This window comes from Hyaena hyaena, unplaced genomic scaffold (assembly GCF_003009895.1).
Source record: "Hyaena hyaena isolate Hyena2069 unplaced genomic scaffold, ASM300989v1 scaffold_241, whole genome shotgun sequence".
Taxonomy (NCBI): Eukaryota; Metazoa; Chordata; class Mammalia; order Carnivora; family Hyaenidae; genus Hyaena; species Hyaena hyaena.
Window position 1 is genome coordinate 2,104,848 of NW_024080875.1, and position 17,465 is coordinate 2,122,312.

Consider the following 17,465-nt stretch of genomic DNA (forward strand, 5'->3'; position numbering starts at 1 on the left):
TTTTTAATGTTTTATTTATTTCTGAGAGAGAGAGACAGACAGCTTGAGCAGGGGAGGATCAGAGAGGGAGATACAGTATCTGAAACAGGCTCCAGGCTCTGAACTAGCTGTCAGCACAGAGCCTGACGCGGGGCTCGAACCCACAAACCGTGAGATCATGACCTGAGCCAAAGTCAGACGCCCCACCAACTGAGCCACCCAGGCGCCCCTGAACACCCAACTCTTGATTTCTGCTCAGGTCATGGTCCCAGGGTTGTGGGATCAAGCTCCACATTGGGCTCTGGTTGAGCATGAAGCCTGATTAAGATTCTCTCTCTCTCCCTCTCCTCCTTCTCCCCCACTCACACTCTCTCTCACTCTCTCTAAAAAAATAAAAATAAAAATAAATTATTGAGATATTTCATATCCTAGTATATAGTCTATCTTGCAGAATGTTCTATTGTTTCTTGAAAAGAATGTACCTTCTGCAATCATTGAGGAAATACTCTCTATATTTTAGTTAGTTCATAGTGTTGTTCAAGTATTCTATATCTTTGATGATATTTTGTCTAGTTGTTCTTTCAACTTTTAAAAGCAGAGTGTTAAAATTTTTTTTTTCTAATGTTTTATTTATTTCTAGGAGAGAGAGAGAGGCAGCGCGAGCAGGGGAGGGTCAGAGAGAGAGGGAGTCACAGATTGAAACAGGCTCCAGGCTCTGAGCCGGCAGTCAGCACAGAGCCCGACGCGGGGCTCGAACCCACGAACCGCGAGATCATGACCTAAGCGAAAGTCGGACGCTTAACCGACTAAGCCACCCAGGCGCCCCGAGTGTTAAAATTTCTAACTATTATTGTTGAGAAGTCTCTTTCTTTCATCATAGCATATTTAGTTTCACACATTTTGAGCTTCTGTTAGTAGGAGCATATACAGTTATAACTGTTATATCTCTTGGTGTATTAATACTTTTAAAATTACAAAATGTCCAGGGGCGCCTGGGTGCCTCAGTTGGTTGAGTGTCTGACTTCAGCTCAGGTCATGATCTCACAGTTTGTGAGTTCGAGCCCCGCATCAGGCTCACTGTTGTCAGCACAGAGCCTGCAGAACCCGCTTCGGATCTTCTGTCCCTCTCTCTGCCTGCCCCACCGCTCACACTCTCTCTCTTAAAAAAAAAAAAAAATTAAAAAAAATAAAATTATAAAACGTCCCTATTTGTCTCCAATAATATTTGACTTAATATCTATTTTGTTAGTAGGATAGCAAATCCTGCTCTCTAGTGTTATATTTGTCATGGTATCACTCTTCATTTCAGAGTCCTGTGTCTGTGGATCTAAGGAGTATCTACTGGAGACAGTTTATAGCTGCTTTTCTTTTTATCATTCAACAATCTCTGGCTTTTAATCAGAAAGTTTACATCATTTACATTAAGAATAATTATTGATATAGTTATATTTATATTCACTATGTTTGTTTTCAATATACTCTTGTCCTTTTTACTTCTCTGTTCTTTCATTACAGCCTTCTTTTGGGTTAAATATTTCTAGTGTGTCTTTTTAATACTTCTGTTGAGTTTTAACATTTATCATAGATGTCATTTTCTTCTTGGTTATTCTAGTGATTATCATATTCATCCAAGTTTATCACAATCGATTACAGATTAATATTTAATTCTGGTAAAATATAGACATTTTTCCCCTACATAGCTCTATTTCCTTTATTCCCGTTGGTACTATGGTTATCTAAAATATTTTATTTATACACCCAATAAAACCGCATTATAATTATTGCTTTACAAAATATTATATTGTTAAAAGAAAGTAGGTAAAAATAAGGGAAATATGTTTATAAAGTAGTTCATATTAACCCATATATTTACCATTTCTGGTTCTTTTCACTTCTTTCTGTAAATCCAAGTTACCATCTAGAAGTAATTTCCTTTCATCTAAAGGACTACCCTTATTATTACTTATAAAACTAGTCCGAAAGCAACAAATTTTCTCTAATTTCACTGATTTGGAAGTGTCTCTATTTGACTTAATTTTTATGGGTTAATTTTGGTGAATATAGAATATGGATAAACATTTTATTCCCAACAGTTTAAGCATGTCATACCATTATCTTCTGGCTTTTATTATTCTAGATGAGAAACCAGTCATTAATTATAACCATTATATAGAATGTGTCATTTTTCTTTTTCCATTTTAAAATTTTTCTCTTGATTTCAACATTTTAATCATGATAGGCTTAGGGGTTGATGTCTTTGTATTCATCCTATATGGGACTTGTTGAAATTATTGAATGTGAAGAGTAATTTTTTAAAAATCATACTTGATACATTTCAGGCCATTATTCCTCCAAACAATTGTTCTGTCTATTTGATCTCTTTTATTTTTGGTGTTTCTATTGCACATGTATTGACATACTTGCTACCTCAGGGACTCTTTGACTATGTCCATTTTTAACCAATATTTTTCTACTTCCATTGTTAATTTTTATTTATCTCTCTACAAGTTTACTAATTCTTTTTTTATGCAGCCTCAATTCTTTTTTTATTGAGCCTCCTACTGAATTTTTTATGTGAGTTATGCTATCAACTCCAAAATTTCTATTTGAGATATATATCTTTGTCTATCTCCATCTCTATTTATTGGAAATGTGCATTTATTTATCCTTTGTTATTATACTTTCTGTTAATTATTATTATACTTTCTGTTAATTACTATTAATAGTTTAAACTATTTAAACACATTGAAAATAGCTGCTTCAAGTCTTGTCTGCAAAATCTAACCTCCAGAGACACTCCGATAGTTTCCACTGGCTTTTATTCCCCCTGAGTATGGGTCATACATTCCAGTAAAAAATAAAGTCTCTACATTCCAGTTACTAGTTTCATATTTCATAATTTTTGTTGAAGACTGGACATTTTGGATAATGATTTCACCATAAAGAATATCTTTGCTGTTTTATTGCTTATTTGCATCTTTGGCTCTGATTTCTTGCTGTCATGTGGAGCTGTTGATGCCTCCGTTAAGAAAATGTTTATGGTTTTATTTATTTATTTTTTATGATTGGGTCTCAGGGTGCCTGGGTGGCTCAGTCAGTTAAGTGTCCGACTTTGGCTCAGGTCATGATCTCATGGTTGGTGGGTTCAAGCCCCGCGTTGGACTCTGTGCTGACCAGCTAGCTCAGAGCCTGGAGCCTGTTTCAGATTCTGTATCTCCCTCTCTCTGTGACCCTCCCATGCTCATGCCGTGTCTCTCTCTCTGTCAGAAATAAATAAAACATTTAAAAAAAAAAGATTGGGTCTTTAGGTTTTTGTTTCCATATCTCTATAGCTTAGCGGATGGCAAATGATTAGAGATAGTTTGTGCTCAAACATCTCAAACTAGTAAGGTTTTCATTTCCTGTAGACAGGTCTGTGCATATGGGGGAGGGCATTCAAAATTCAGAATATATTTGCATCTACCTAGGATTTGCTTTCCCCTGGGATTTTTCTCATGTGTGTTTTCTTAAGTGGTTGTGCACAATATTATGGCCAGCTAAGACTTTGTGAATTGCTCGGTCTTTCTTGGCTCTCTGCTGCCTATGTGTGAAGACTCAGCCAGGAACATGCTTGCCTCAATCATGTTACCACTTCAGGCCATTGTCCTCACTCTGGGTGAAGATCGTGACATCTATTGAAAGCATCTCTGGATATAATTGTTCCTCACTGCCCTAAATTACTTCAATAAGACAGTGCAGTTGCTGACCCTCATAGCCTGCCTGGCTGGTACACATTCTATACCAACCCAGTAATAAGAGTATCCCTCAGTAAGAACATCACAGACTCGCATTGTTCTAAAATCAAAGTTTAGCAGTTTTTCAAGCATAAATGCTTATCAGATTGACATAGGTTGCTGGTCAATTTCCAGAGTGTTATAATGATTGTTTTGGTCAATTTTGTCTAGATTTATAATTGCTTTTTGGGGAAAGGATTTGCTAACCTTGTTTTTCAGCTATAACCTTAAGTGCCACCTCTAAGGGTAATTAGAGGTAATTGATATTGATTTCAAAACCAGATATGAATACTTAAAAAGAGAAAAGTATACACTCATTTTACTTATGAACAGTTTCAAATTTTCTAAATACTGACTATTCAAATTCAACAGTGCTTTGGAAATATATCATGGCTAAGTATGATTTGCCCTAAGAAAACATGAATAGTTTAATATTAGCAAATTTATCAAGAAATTTATTACATTAATAGACTGAAAGAGAAAAATTAGAAAATTATTTCAATAGTTGCAGAAATGGCATTTGATAATGATCAAAACAGATTTAGAAGATTAAGAATAGAAAGAAATTTTTTAACTTGCTCTAATTTATTTTAAAAACACCTACAGTAAACATACTTAATGGAGAAACTTTAGATATATTCCTTTTAATATATGAAGAGAGGGCAATCTGATGTTCATTATCATCACTACTATTTAACTATTGAATTCAAGATCCTGGCCAATGATATAAGAAAAGAGAAAGAAATAAAGTAGTGATGAAATCCAAAAGGAAGTTATGAAACACCTACCATCTCGTATTACGCAGATAATGTGATCAACTACCAAGAAAAAATGATAGAATTAACAGATAAACTATCAGAATTAACAGAAGATATCATAAAGCTGTTCAGTGTAAGATTAACCTATAGAAATCAAAAGAATTTTTCTATACCAACAATAACCAGATAGAAACACCATAAATAAAATACCAATGAAAATAGCAATAAAATTATAAATTTTGTAGGCATTAGCAAAAATTATAAAAATCTCTGTTGAGAATATAGACTCCATGAAGTACACAGAAATTATTATGAATTAATGATAAGGTATTCTGTGTTCTTGAGTTGGTCAAGTTACTCCTATAAAAAGTCAATTTTAGGGGCACCTGGGTGGCCCAGTCTGTTAAACGTCCAACTTTTGCTCAAGTCATGATTTCGTGGTTTGTCAGTTCACAGCCTACATCTGGCTCTGTGCTGACAGCTTAGAGCCTGGAGCGTGCTTCACATTCTGTGTCTCTCTCTCTGCTCCTTTCCCACTCACACTCTGTTTCTCTCAAAAATAAATAAACATCTTTTAAAAATTCAATTTTACTCAAATTAATTTACAAATTCTTTGTATCCCTAATCACTTTGGGTTCCCAAACTCAAGTTAGATTTTCCATAAACTGAATAAACTATTTATTTGTAATACATGGGAAAATACACATCTATGCATACCTCAGTCAACTTTGAAAAAGATGAATTAAGTAAAGGGACTTGCCTTATTAATTACTAAAGCAATGAACTCATCTAAACAGAATACTTAGAAACACACACATACACACATATAAACTTAATATTCTACACAATTGACAACCTAAATCATAAATAAATGAATCAATCAATTAAAAAATAGTCTCTGCACAGACCAAATACACTAAAGATTATGAGGAATTGGATGAGGGTGATAGAAATGAAATGGTAAAAAAAAAAAAAAAAAAAAAAGAAATGAAATGGTAAAAAGGAGTCATATTTGGGATATATTTTGGAGGCAACACCAATGAGAGTTGTAGATGGAATGGATATTAGAGTTGGAAAATGAAAAAAATGACATACTAGTGAAGGAGAAATTGATGATGCAAGAGAGAAAGAATGTCTGTAGGAGGAAACTTCTTGAACTGAAAAACACCTTACCCCGAAAGTGAGGATCAGGGTTGATTTTTGATGTGAAGAATCTAAGCACAAAAAATGGGTAGATTTTTCTCTCTTATAGTAGAAAGTAACAACAATAACAGTATAATTACATGAACCCATTCAAACACAAATAAGTAAAAATCTAAACAGAAGTTACCTGAAAGACCCAGAGACAAATATGAACTACCTTAATTTACAAGTACTTTCCTAGGTGGCAAAATAAGTAACCATAAGAACTTAGGAGGTAAAAATTATGTAACTCAGGCATAAAATGATTATAGAAAGGTATAACATCTTAAAATTTCAAATTTTCTTAGACGTCCTACTTGATTAAAATTCAGTAAATATATGCTTACACGTGAAAACACCTGACTAGCAATATTTAGAAATAGCTTTGTTAGAATTGGTATGTTTGTGTAATTCAGATTTTGGTTTGTATTTGCTTGTATTTTATATTTTAAAACATCATTTATTAGTTTCTCATGAAGGAGAAAGATGGGGAAGAGAAGGTGGAGAAAGAGAATAGATCTTGCTGAAGGAGCCTCTCTCTAAATGTGACCAATAAGGGCAGAATTGGAACTTACCGGTGAACCTTTCTGATCTCCATAGATGTTACAGGGCACAGAAGAAGCTTGTTTTTGCTCAGATAAAGGATTTTCAGTGATTGACCAATTGAGTGGCGAGTGTGTTATTGTTTTAAAACTGAGACTGGTTGAGTTCAAGCAAAGAATTTGGTTGACTAGGTTTACTGTGGAGGCTAAGATTCTCAGACATCCTGAGTAACATTGACAGGGAAAATTTTACCTTGGTTAGCCCAGGGATGTTACAGTAATTTGGGTGTGCCTCCCGTGACTGATCATTTTAATTATGTGTCAGGGACAGGAGAAGAAGAGGGGAAAGAAGATATTGGAAAAGAAACTATAGAGGTAATCTGGAGTGATACGAATTGTCAGGATTCCTAGTATTAACCCAGCTTTGTCAATAACTTACTGTGACACAGTGTACACTAGAAATTTCCCTCAGCCTGGGTCTAGAATTTCTATTTTTTGTAGAACTACAAAAATTGTGTATATATAAAAAATATTAAAAACTGAAATCATTGTGTGGTGGCTGGTAGCTATGCAGTTTCTTTCATTTTATTTGATTTTTTATTAAATTTTTTTTTTACCACAGAATGTTTTTCTCAAACAAATATTAGCTTGTATTCCAATCTACAAAATAGATATAAACAAGCAAATCTAGTTGAGTTAGGGAAACTACAGGTATCGGAAAGGACATGCAGTAAGAAGTAAAGGAAGAAAAGAAAAAAGAAAGAAAAGGAATCAGATGCCTGGTAACACATGTTAAACCCTGTACTTGGCTTCTTAAACTTAGTTTCTGATTTGATCCACATTCCATTTCACAGATGAAAAAGCTGAGACCCAGAGACACATGAGTTGTCCAAGCGACACAGACAATAAGTAAGAATTCTGAGATTTGAACTTAGTTCTAATAGTTCCATGAAAGCTCTTGCTAAAGCTTTCAGACAGGACAGGAAGAATGAGAAGTGGCTATGGAAGGCAGACATCACACTCACTTACTCCACCTTTTAGCATCTGTCAGTGGCCAAAATGTTTCCTGAGAGTTATGTCCTGGGTTGGGCGTAGGGACAAGCTGTACCAGATAGTTAGCCCACCCCTGGACTAAGCCATGTTCCCTCCCTTCTAAGTAGTTGGCTTCACAACAGGTATGACCTAGTAACTGGGAAATAAACAAACAGTTCTAAATAGCCAAACATAATCTTGAAAGCAAATATGACAAGCTGACTTCAAATAATCTCACCGTTTCTGGGGCAGTGGCCTGAGTGGCTCTTGTTAAATGCCTAGCCCTTTTCTGGGATTTTGCTTCTTTTTCCCTGAAAGAGAGCAAGGAAAAGCATAGCTTGCTTAGATATGTTTTCCCAGTTTTGGGGATAATAGCATACATGTCAAACTTAATTTTGACTCTTCTCCTAAGCTCAGTCAGGTATATCAGAAGTGGAGGTATGCGCAGAAATGAGCAAAGGTACCATAAATGTCTCCTCAGTACTGAAAAATATCTCAGATATGGTTCTACAGAAGGCAAGAATCTTTACCTTTAACTGCACAATGACTTCTCCCCCACCGCTTTAAATGCTTTCAACATCTAGCTGGTCACCAACTCTAAAAGCCGTCTCTGCCACTGTTGGAATAGTCTCGTTGAAAGGCCATATTCACACTGAACCAAAAATCTGTCTGTTTTGTTTCTGGTTCTATACTTTAAGGTCCCACAGAGCAAATTCCGAAGTTTGAGGATAGCTTTTATGCCTTGCCCAGTTTCCTTTCCAGTTGAAGAAATCAAGTATATTTCACCATAATTTAAATAGGTAATAAAAGTAATAATTGAGCGAATGACTTCAAAGAGATAAACTGCCTTGTACGTCTCAAGGCATTTTATCTTTGTTTTAAATTATTTTTCAATAAATGTACTAGATCCATAGTTTCAGGCTCCTTTCAAGACATCTTATGTAACATATGTAACAAGGAGGCAGCTTTGTAGTAAATAACACACCTGCTGGTAGACATTCAGGTTTCAAGGGAATAACTTGCCATAGGTCTTCCCCATCCCCACCCTCTAAGTCTTGCTTTTTTTCCTTCATCTTCCCACAGTTTCTTCACTAGGAGCAGCATGTGTGATCATAGCTTCATTATCCCAATATTATTGACTATGTCAAATTAAATCCCCTGCGATTTAATTAGCATTTAAGAAGCTAATTATAACATAATTATCTTAAATGGATAAGCTTAGGGTTGGCTTAGTATCAGTGGTGAAGTTTTGATGGTGGTCAGAAATTAAAGATGCCCTCCCTGTTCAAAAACGAAATAGAACATTTTGATTTGAGGATTTTCTATTGATAACAAGCCTTCTTCCACCTGTGGGTGTCATTGAAGAGAAGGAAGTCAAGTTAAGAAGCATTACAGAGACGTTGGTAAACTTCCAGGATGCTCACCCTTTCTGAGCTGCAGAGTTGTAGAAAATAAAATGAATTCTTTAGACCATCTCATCCTAGTGTAATCCTAGATGTCTATAGACATTGAGAGCTCACAGGGTCAGAGTGCAGGGTGTTTCCTGCTTAAAGCCTCTACTGGTTGGCTGCCATAAGGAGAGTTTGGCATCATTCCCAGGGGGAGTGGCTTTTCTCAGTCCTGAGGGTACCACAGAGTCAGGGCTTAACACAACTAAGAATTCTTTTTTCCCAGGTCAGGAAACTCAAATTGGAAATACATCCTCAAAAGACTGTTAAGTGCTATGTAAGGTATTAACCCTCTACCCTCCAGAATGTTTTGGAATGCCATTTGAGTGATTTAAAAATCTTTCTAGGAGGTACCTGGGTGGCTCAGTCATTTAAGTGTCCAACTCTTGATTTCAGCTCAGGTCATGATCTCAAGGTTCATGAAACTGAGCCGCACACAGGGCTCTGTGCTGACAGCACAGACTGGTATTCTCTCTCTCTGTCTCCCTCTTTCTCTGCCCCTCTCCCGCTCACTATTGTGCTCTCTCTCTCTCTCTAAATAAATAAATAAGTGTAAGTTAAAAAAAAATCTTTCCAGGTAGGAGGTACTTATCCAACTTCACCTGATAAGGGGTGTCAAAGAGATCTGCTGATCTGCTAAGCATTTAGGTTTAGAAAAGTACATTTGATGGGATATAAAATGAATACATTTACTAGTTCAAAGAATAGCTGGTAACTCAAACACTTAAAAGAAAGAGGACTTTTACTCACAGTATCATTTTGCACATGGCACATCTGCTGATGAATGCCATGCCATCTGGGCTTTGAAAAAGTTTTTTATCTTGGGAACAAAATAATTTTCCATTTTTCATCAATGGCCGATATTCATTGCATGTTTCCTAAGAAAAAGATTTTAAAAAGTGTGTTTACTGAATCTCATCAAACCAAGGCTTTACCTTCTAAGAATTTCCTTGAGCAATATTATTTAGTCACCACTACCTGCTTTATATAGAAGCCATTCACTCAACTGACACAAATAACACAAATGTAAATAATGACTAGATTGTCCCTTGGAAATTGAAAATTCACTTAATAAGCATTCATCTAAAACAGTTAGTAAAATGGAAAAAGACATAACTTCATATTCCAGGGTTGTCATTCACAAGCCCAGTAGCCTTCTCAAATTAACTTCTCAATGGATAACTTACCCTATCTATAAAAATAGAGGCTATAACTTCATACATTAAATGTATGTGAGGATTAAATACTGTAACTGTGTAAAGTCTTCAAAGATGCCTGATACATAGTAAATAATCAATAATTACATTCTCCTCCTCACCTCCTCCTTTATTATTATTGTTGCTATTATTATTATTGGAATATGATGCATATAAGATACCCAGCACACAGTAGGTCAATAATAACTGCTGTCAAAGGGAACATGAAAAGACTACTTAAAAAGTTAATTCGATATATTTTAGGGAAGGTTTGCTATATGTCACTTTTTTAGGAACTTAAAATCAACGGTGCATTTGCACTATCTCATAAAAAACTAATTTAATATGTCATACTTGCTATTAGTTTATAAAATCCACTAAGTATTTAGAGCTATCCTTTAGAATCTAAGCTCTGTGGGTTTTTTAAATTTTGTTTTGATTTTGCCAAAAAAATACTGCTTCAAGATGTTTGTATCAGAAAAAAAAAAATTAAATACCTTTGCATCCAACTCTGACAAATATGGCCTCTTCCAAAGAATTGGCCATAGAATTGTCTGGCCTCCTATGTCTTTATAATAATCATTCAATCAGTTAACAAAAACTCATTATGATATGAATATACTTTGCTAGGTGCCACCGATATAGCTAGGTGCATGGATAGAGCAATGAGGCAGAAGCATCCTTGACTAAATTGTGCTTACCATCTCATGGAGACTAAGGATAATGATGTACTTCACCTAGTCTTTTCAACATGGGAAACAGTTGGTAGCACTAGCAGAATGATAAATGGTGAAGAAGAATAACTAAATAATATCAGATCAGAGACAAGCCCTGGGAAATTTTGCTAATGGTGACCTACTAAAATATCTCAGAAAATGATTATCACTATTTATCTGAATAGCACAGCAATAATTTCTGGCAACAGACTGATGACTGGGTCTCTTGATATCTGTCTAGTCTCTGATTCTACAGTATCTATTTTTTTAAGTTTATTTATTTATTTAGAGAGAGAGCGAGAGCAAGAGTGAGAGCTAGAGAGACAGAGAGAGAGAGAGAGAAAATGAGCAGTGGAGGGGCAGAGGGAGACAGAATCCCAAGCAGGGTCTGAGGGCTTGAACTCATAAACTGTGAGATCATGACCTTAGCCAAAACTCAGAGTCAGATGCTTAACCGACTGAGCCACCCAGGTGCCCCTGATTCTATAGTATTTTATGCCAACATTGCAAGTTACTGCTTAGCTTGCCAAACAGATCTGATTCCATAAAATCTAGATACAACTTTTTCATATAGAGAAGAGTCTGGTGTTTTCTGTGATAGAAACATATCCTTTGTGAGTTAAGACAGAACTCAATGCTGTTTTTCTGAGTTATGAAATAATCCAATGTATCTCTTGGGAAACAGAAAAAGGCCATAAAAATTAAAAGCAGGAGGTGGGTATTTCCCTGGGAAAAACAGTCCTTGGCTTGTTTTCACTTTGTTTTGTTTTGTTACTGTTGCTGTTGTGTATGTCTTCTCTACATGTCTCAGAAAACCTAAAGGCCTCCAGGGCTAAGCTCTTTCCTTCACTGGCTATGACGTAGCTCATTGTCTTCTACTGTCCTTTGTCCAACATGATAATACAAATCCTCTAAGAACTGGTGTTACCTCCATTCTGAGTTAGGGCACTAACAAGGTCCTTTTGACTCTATAATAACCCTTCTGCCATGACAAATTTAAATATATGGTAAAGATCCCTGCAGATTACTACAGTGCTTTTCTGTGCTATTCTGGCTCATGTTTATAACATTCAACATGCTTTTCTGGTGCTATCAAGAACCCAATTTAGAAAATAAGATTCCAGCACCATAAGAAAGACTAAATCAATACTTTGCATTTCTGATAAAATATATAAAAACTGTTATCAGAACTATTTCCAGAGACATAATTATTTCTTTGTGTTCTTCTTGCCTATGCCAACAAAAAGGGTGGCTAAATTTATTTTTAAAAGAAACAGAGTTTGTACAAAGTCACAGTTGCAAAAATTAGAACTATCCACCAGAAATCTCCACCCATTTTCATAGAGTCAGAAAAGGAAAATTATGGCTTCATGCACAGTGAGCATGCTCTTTGATTCCCCCAAATCCAACTTTTTTTCTACTCTCCTCTACTACCCTACTTATTCCATAGAGGTTTCTGAGCCTCTCTGTAAACAGAAAACTTAAGACGAAATAATAGAGATTATGGTGAGATTTTCTAGAGGGGGTGCCTGGGTGGCTTAGTCGGTTAAGGGTCTGATTCTTGATTTTGGCTTCGGTCATGATGTCATGGTTTGTGAGATGGAGCCCCGGGTCGGGCTTTGGGCTTTAGATCTTTATTTTAATGCTATCTTTTCGGAGAAAACTTACTTGACTATCCAAAGGAGAACTGATACTGCCTCCATCCCCAGAAATTTCTATCATCCATCCTACTCCATTTTTTTCCTGTAAAACTATACTCTATATTTTATTAATTTACTCATTAACTTCTCTCTTTTCCTCCACTAAGATGCAACTTCCACAAGGGCTGGGTTCCTGTCTGTTTCCTTATTTTCCAATATCCCCAACATCTCAAACAGGGTCTGACAAATGAAATATGAAATACAAATGCTGACATACACATACAAATATATACTAGGTACAGACAACCCCTTTATACCCAATAATCACAGGAGCACGCACTTCAGTTTCCTATGTGTGTTATGACTTTTTCAGCTGTTAAACTGAACAATACTAATTCACTGGTTTGTTTATGGAATTTTTTTTAAGTTTATTTATTTTGAGAGGGAGACAGAGAGAGAGAGGGGCAGAGGGGCAGAGAGAGAATCGCAAGCAGGCTCTGCGCCTTGAGCACAGACCCCATCCTGGGGCTGGAACTCACGAACTGTGAGATCAAGACCTGAGCCGAAACCAGGAGTTGGAAGCTTAACCAACTGAGCCACTCAGGTGCCCCTGTTTGTGGAACTGTAAAGCACTCCCTTAGCACGGGAGATTGCCTCTCGCAGACAACCATCATCACTACTACGTTGATGTGCGTGCCTGTGTGATTCATGTCTTCCTTCATAAAGACTTGTTTCTGTTTTTAACAAAAGCTATTAGTACCTATCAGTATAATATGTCTGTATTATTAATGTGAAGGTGTTGGCCACAGATCATTTTTCTTTAGAGATCTTGGAATGGATTCAATGAACAGAAAAAGCAGGACTAACCTGATTTTCATCCTCACTGACAGCATCTGGGACAAAAATACAGAAACCAAAGTTAAGGAATGTAGGCTATTCAATAAATAAACATTTCACTCAGTGCAGTGTCTTGCTTATATTAATGGCAATATGTTATAAAACCACAAATTGTTTCTGAACACATTACAGTTTACGATGGCAACTAAGATGAGGGCACTGCACCAAGAAATCAGCACACACACTCACAGAGGTCCAGTCACTCATAAAGGCCTAATTACTTTGGAAAATAATACTCATATACTTTCTTACCTCCTCAAAATACCTGATTTCAAACAGATCCTTTCACAGCAAAGTATGGGAGGCCTATCTTAAAATTATAATACAACAAATATCAAATATATCATATCAATTATAATTTAAAAATAAAATGTAGCATAAAGTTTATATCATATATACAGATAAAATTAAAATTTCTGAATTCTGGTAAATCTGCCTCCTTATTACAGCTACATAAATTAGAGATTTGACAGAAGTTAAGAATAATTAAAATCCCAGGCTATTATACTCTCTTATTAACAGACTCTTTCCTCCCCTTTTTTTAAATGTTTATTTTTTGAGACAGAGAGAGAGACAGAGTGCGAGCGGAGGAGCGGCAGAGACAGAGGGAGACACAGAATGAAAAGCAGGCTCCAGGCACTGAGCTGTCAGCACAGAGCCTGATGCAGTGCTCGAACTCCATGGATAGCAAGTTTATGACCTGAGCCAAAGTCGGACGCTTAACTGACTCAGCCACCCAGGTGCCCCAACAGACTTCCTTTTGTACTTCCGCACTTATTTTAGGAAAGTGGGCATCATTTATGTATAATATCCTCCAGACTCTTGATCTCTGAGGTTTTCTTTAAAAAAAATGCTTCAGAGAAGATTGAACCTAGGCAATTCATGTTTCCTTCAAATTCAAGTAGCAAGTGCAAAAACTTACCTTCTACTTCTTACAAAAGCCTCTTACTCTTTAGGAAAGATGTTTTCAATCCATTTAGGATTTGATACTACAAAAATGAAATATGCTAGAAGGCAGTGTTACTTTAAAATAGAAATGGATGATTGAATTTGATCTTTATTGTTTATATATAGTACTATATATATAAAATATACATCTAAGTTTTAAATATCTATTACATACATAATTCCTATCAATATGAATTGATATGCTTGGTTAGGGAAAGATGAAGAAGAATCTATTAGCTTTTCAGAACTAATACAGAATTAATAGAAGGATTTCTCATGGATAAAACTTCAGCTTATGTCAAACTACTTGCCATTTCTAAAGATAACAACATAATTATTTATGAAGCCACATATGTAATTCTTCAAAATTCTATGTGGCAACATATTTCAAGATCATACATACACACATATATACGTACACACAAGCATAGACATTTGAGAAGTAGGGGGAGAGAGACAAGTCCCTGCCTAGGGCTTTGCCATGTGAGGCAAGAGGCTTAGATTACATGCAAATCGCTCACCTTGTATAAGGCAAAGAGCCAGGGTCAGAAGCATTGGCACTGTGGCTATCTTCATGTTGAAGATGACGTAAGTTGGTTACAAGTCTGCTCCGTGCATTGCTCACCAGCTGGTGCTCTAAGACTGAACCCGTGGAGATGCAGCCTAGTTTTTATATACCGGTAAATACTGGTTGACACCCACAGCAACAGCCAACATTATAAAACCAGTTGTTCAAGGTCGTGCTAGACTTAATATACCACATTAATTTGGTTTCCATCCTTTAGCATCCTGTCAAGGTAGCAGATTTGAACAGACAGTGTTTATTCCTACACTTCTAATATGTTTTCAAGATACCTCCCCCAAAAGGCAATAGATTGAGTCCAAGAACCTTATTAAAGTTTAATACTCCATAGTCCTATGTAAGAATTGAATTCTTCACCAAGACCAGACACATTACTTTGCAGACAAACGTGTTTCTAACTGGGCTCCCTTCATAAGTGAGAGAGGAGGGAAGAAGACAGATGGATTACCCTACTAGTCGGGTAGAGACGTACAGATTCCCACATCTGGAGAAAGTTGCCTGTAGTAAGAGAAGCTGTTGATTCCATCTGCAGATGTTTTGAAGTGTCTCAGTTCAGTGCCACGGACTCATGTTTGAGTTAGAGTTAACAACCCACAGAGGCAACCCAGCAAGATTCTAACACTGAGTACATGGGAAAGCTGAAAATCAGAAAAGGAACACTGACTTTGCCAAGAGCTCACAGTTTAGAAGGAAGACTTGGAGGTAGTACATGAAGAAGACCACAAGTTCAACACTTTTTTCCAACTCCACACACTGCACACGTAAGTTAAGTCAGAAACTGTGTGAAATCAAAGCTTGCACATAACTGCTTTTAAAAATCCTCAATCTGAAGGACATTTTATATTCTAACACCTTATTTTTCAGTCTAACCAAACATCGTAATCATAAACATTACAGTCACCAGCTTTAAGTATCCACAACCCATCACTCCCCAAATTACTGATTGAAAAATTTGCCTCAATCAGTTTTCTTGTAAATTTAGTTTACTCCTATAGTGACTCATTATTTGATCTCCCAAGAAGGAAAGAAAGAATAAAACATTTAAAAATACGAACATATCAATGTACCATTTTTCTAGAGATAGTATCTTCTCCTTAGTTCCTTCTTCCATTTTATGAGTAACACCTTTTGTCTACCAGCTTATTCTACTCCAGTAGCTCAAGAAAGCACCTGAAAAATCAGGTAAAAGTGGCTGAAGCCAGAGCCTAATGGTTTGATTCAGTCCTCCAAAGGGTCTCTACATTCATAGAGGGAAAATTTTAAACTTTATGGGATCAAAGTCCTTTTAAAGATTCTTCCATAAACTGATCTAAGGCTAGCCAATTTGAGAATGATGTCAATATTCTGGATACCATCAAAGCCAGAGTATTTCCTTTTCCTTTTTTAAAAATGAAATAACTTATTTCTTATAAAAGTATAATCATTGGTTTCAAGGTCTGTGCTTTGTTTCTTGCTAATTGTTTGGCAAAATGAGTGCCTATGGAAAGCAAATTCAAACTGCATTACTGCTACAGATTAGAAAATTGATATCCATCATAGCATAATAGAAAGAGAATGGAACAGAGAGTCAGGAAATTTGTTTCTTTTCCTGTCTTTGCAACTGCACAAGATGATGGAAATTAATCTGGCTTTAACGTATGGTAGACATGGGTCCAATCTTGACTCACCAGTTACTAGCTGTTTTGCCTTGGGCAACTCACTTATTTTTTCTCAGCCTCAGTTTCCCAATATGCAAAACAGGGGTAACAAAATTGCAATATACAATTGGTGTAAGAGTTAGAGGAAATTCCTGTGTGTGTGTGTGTGTGTGTGTGTGTGTGTGTGGTGTGTAAGGCTTAGAGCAATTTTGAGTACAGTGATAAGTCGTATAGTTAATTATAGCTGGTCTTGCACTTTTATGTTATTACAATGATGTAGTTGTATTAGGTAATTTCAAAGATCCCAAGAAAAGTCAGCATCTCTTGGACATGGACCTCAACAATAGACTTAAGTTTACTCAACATGGAATAACACCCCCAACACATGCTGAACTAAAATTAAAAAGTCAAGATGTAAATTCTCCTTTTCATTTTATTATGTTATCTTTTTTTTAAGTTTTATTTTAGAGAGAGGAAGCGTGCACACACATGCAAGTGCCAGCAGGGGAAGGACGGGGGTGGGGGGAGAGACAGAGAGAGAGAGAGAGAGAGACAGAGAGAGAGAATCTTAAGCAGGCTCCACACTTAGTGTGAGAGCCTGACACAAAGCTTGATTCCATAACCCTAGGATCATGACCTGAGCTGAAATCAAGAGTAAGATCCTCAACTAACCAAGCCACCCCGGCACCCTGATTTTATTATGCGCTAAATCACAAAACCTAAAACAAATCAGAGCATTTGCTGTTTAAAACTTGTCAAAGTCATTGCAAGATTTCAATCACCATTGGTTCCTTAGCTTTCTCTGTACAACTGTCTTCTAAATATTGACACACCAGTACCGATTTTTTATTTTTTATCTGCTTTGTCAGATTATATGAAATGGGACCCAACAATACACTCTATTACTGGTGGCAAGAAAGTTTAATGCCTTACAGAATTGGTGACTGTATAATATGCTCCAATGAACCCCAAACCTCGCTCAAATGGATAGTATTCCCAGGAGTGGAAATGATGTGAGGGTAGAACAAAAGAACAAGAGATTATTGCATCTCTAAAGAATCTCTGCTATGAGGAAAGGTTGAGGAGTTGGTTTCCTTCTTACTGGAAAAGTGCTCCTCACTGACACCCAGTACG

The 17,465-nt window shown here is 36.3% G+C and overlaps 1 protein-coding gene across 1 annotated transcript in view; it reads right to left on the reverse strand.

Moving 5' to 3' along the window:
* Positions 1-17,465, reverse strand: part of SPINK5 (serine peptidase inhibitor Kazal type 5) — a 271,657-nt gene that overhangs the window by 60,393 nt on the left and 193,799 nt on the right. Inside the window, exons 4-7 of the mRNA XM_039244507.1 lie at positions 14,633-14,753; positions 13,134-13,159; positions 9,465-9,592; positions 7,505-7,577 (exon numbers count right to left, since the gene is read on the reverse strand). Of these exons, the coding sequence (XP_039100438.1) occupies positions 7,505-7,577; positions 9,465-9,592; positions 13,134-13,159; positions 14,633-14,687 (282 nt within the window). The 5' untranslated portion in view covers positions 14,688-14,753. The remainder of the gene's footprint in view (positions 1-7,504; positions 7,578-9,464; positions 9,593-13,133; positions 13,160-14,632; positions 14,754-17,465) is intronic.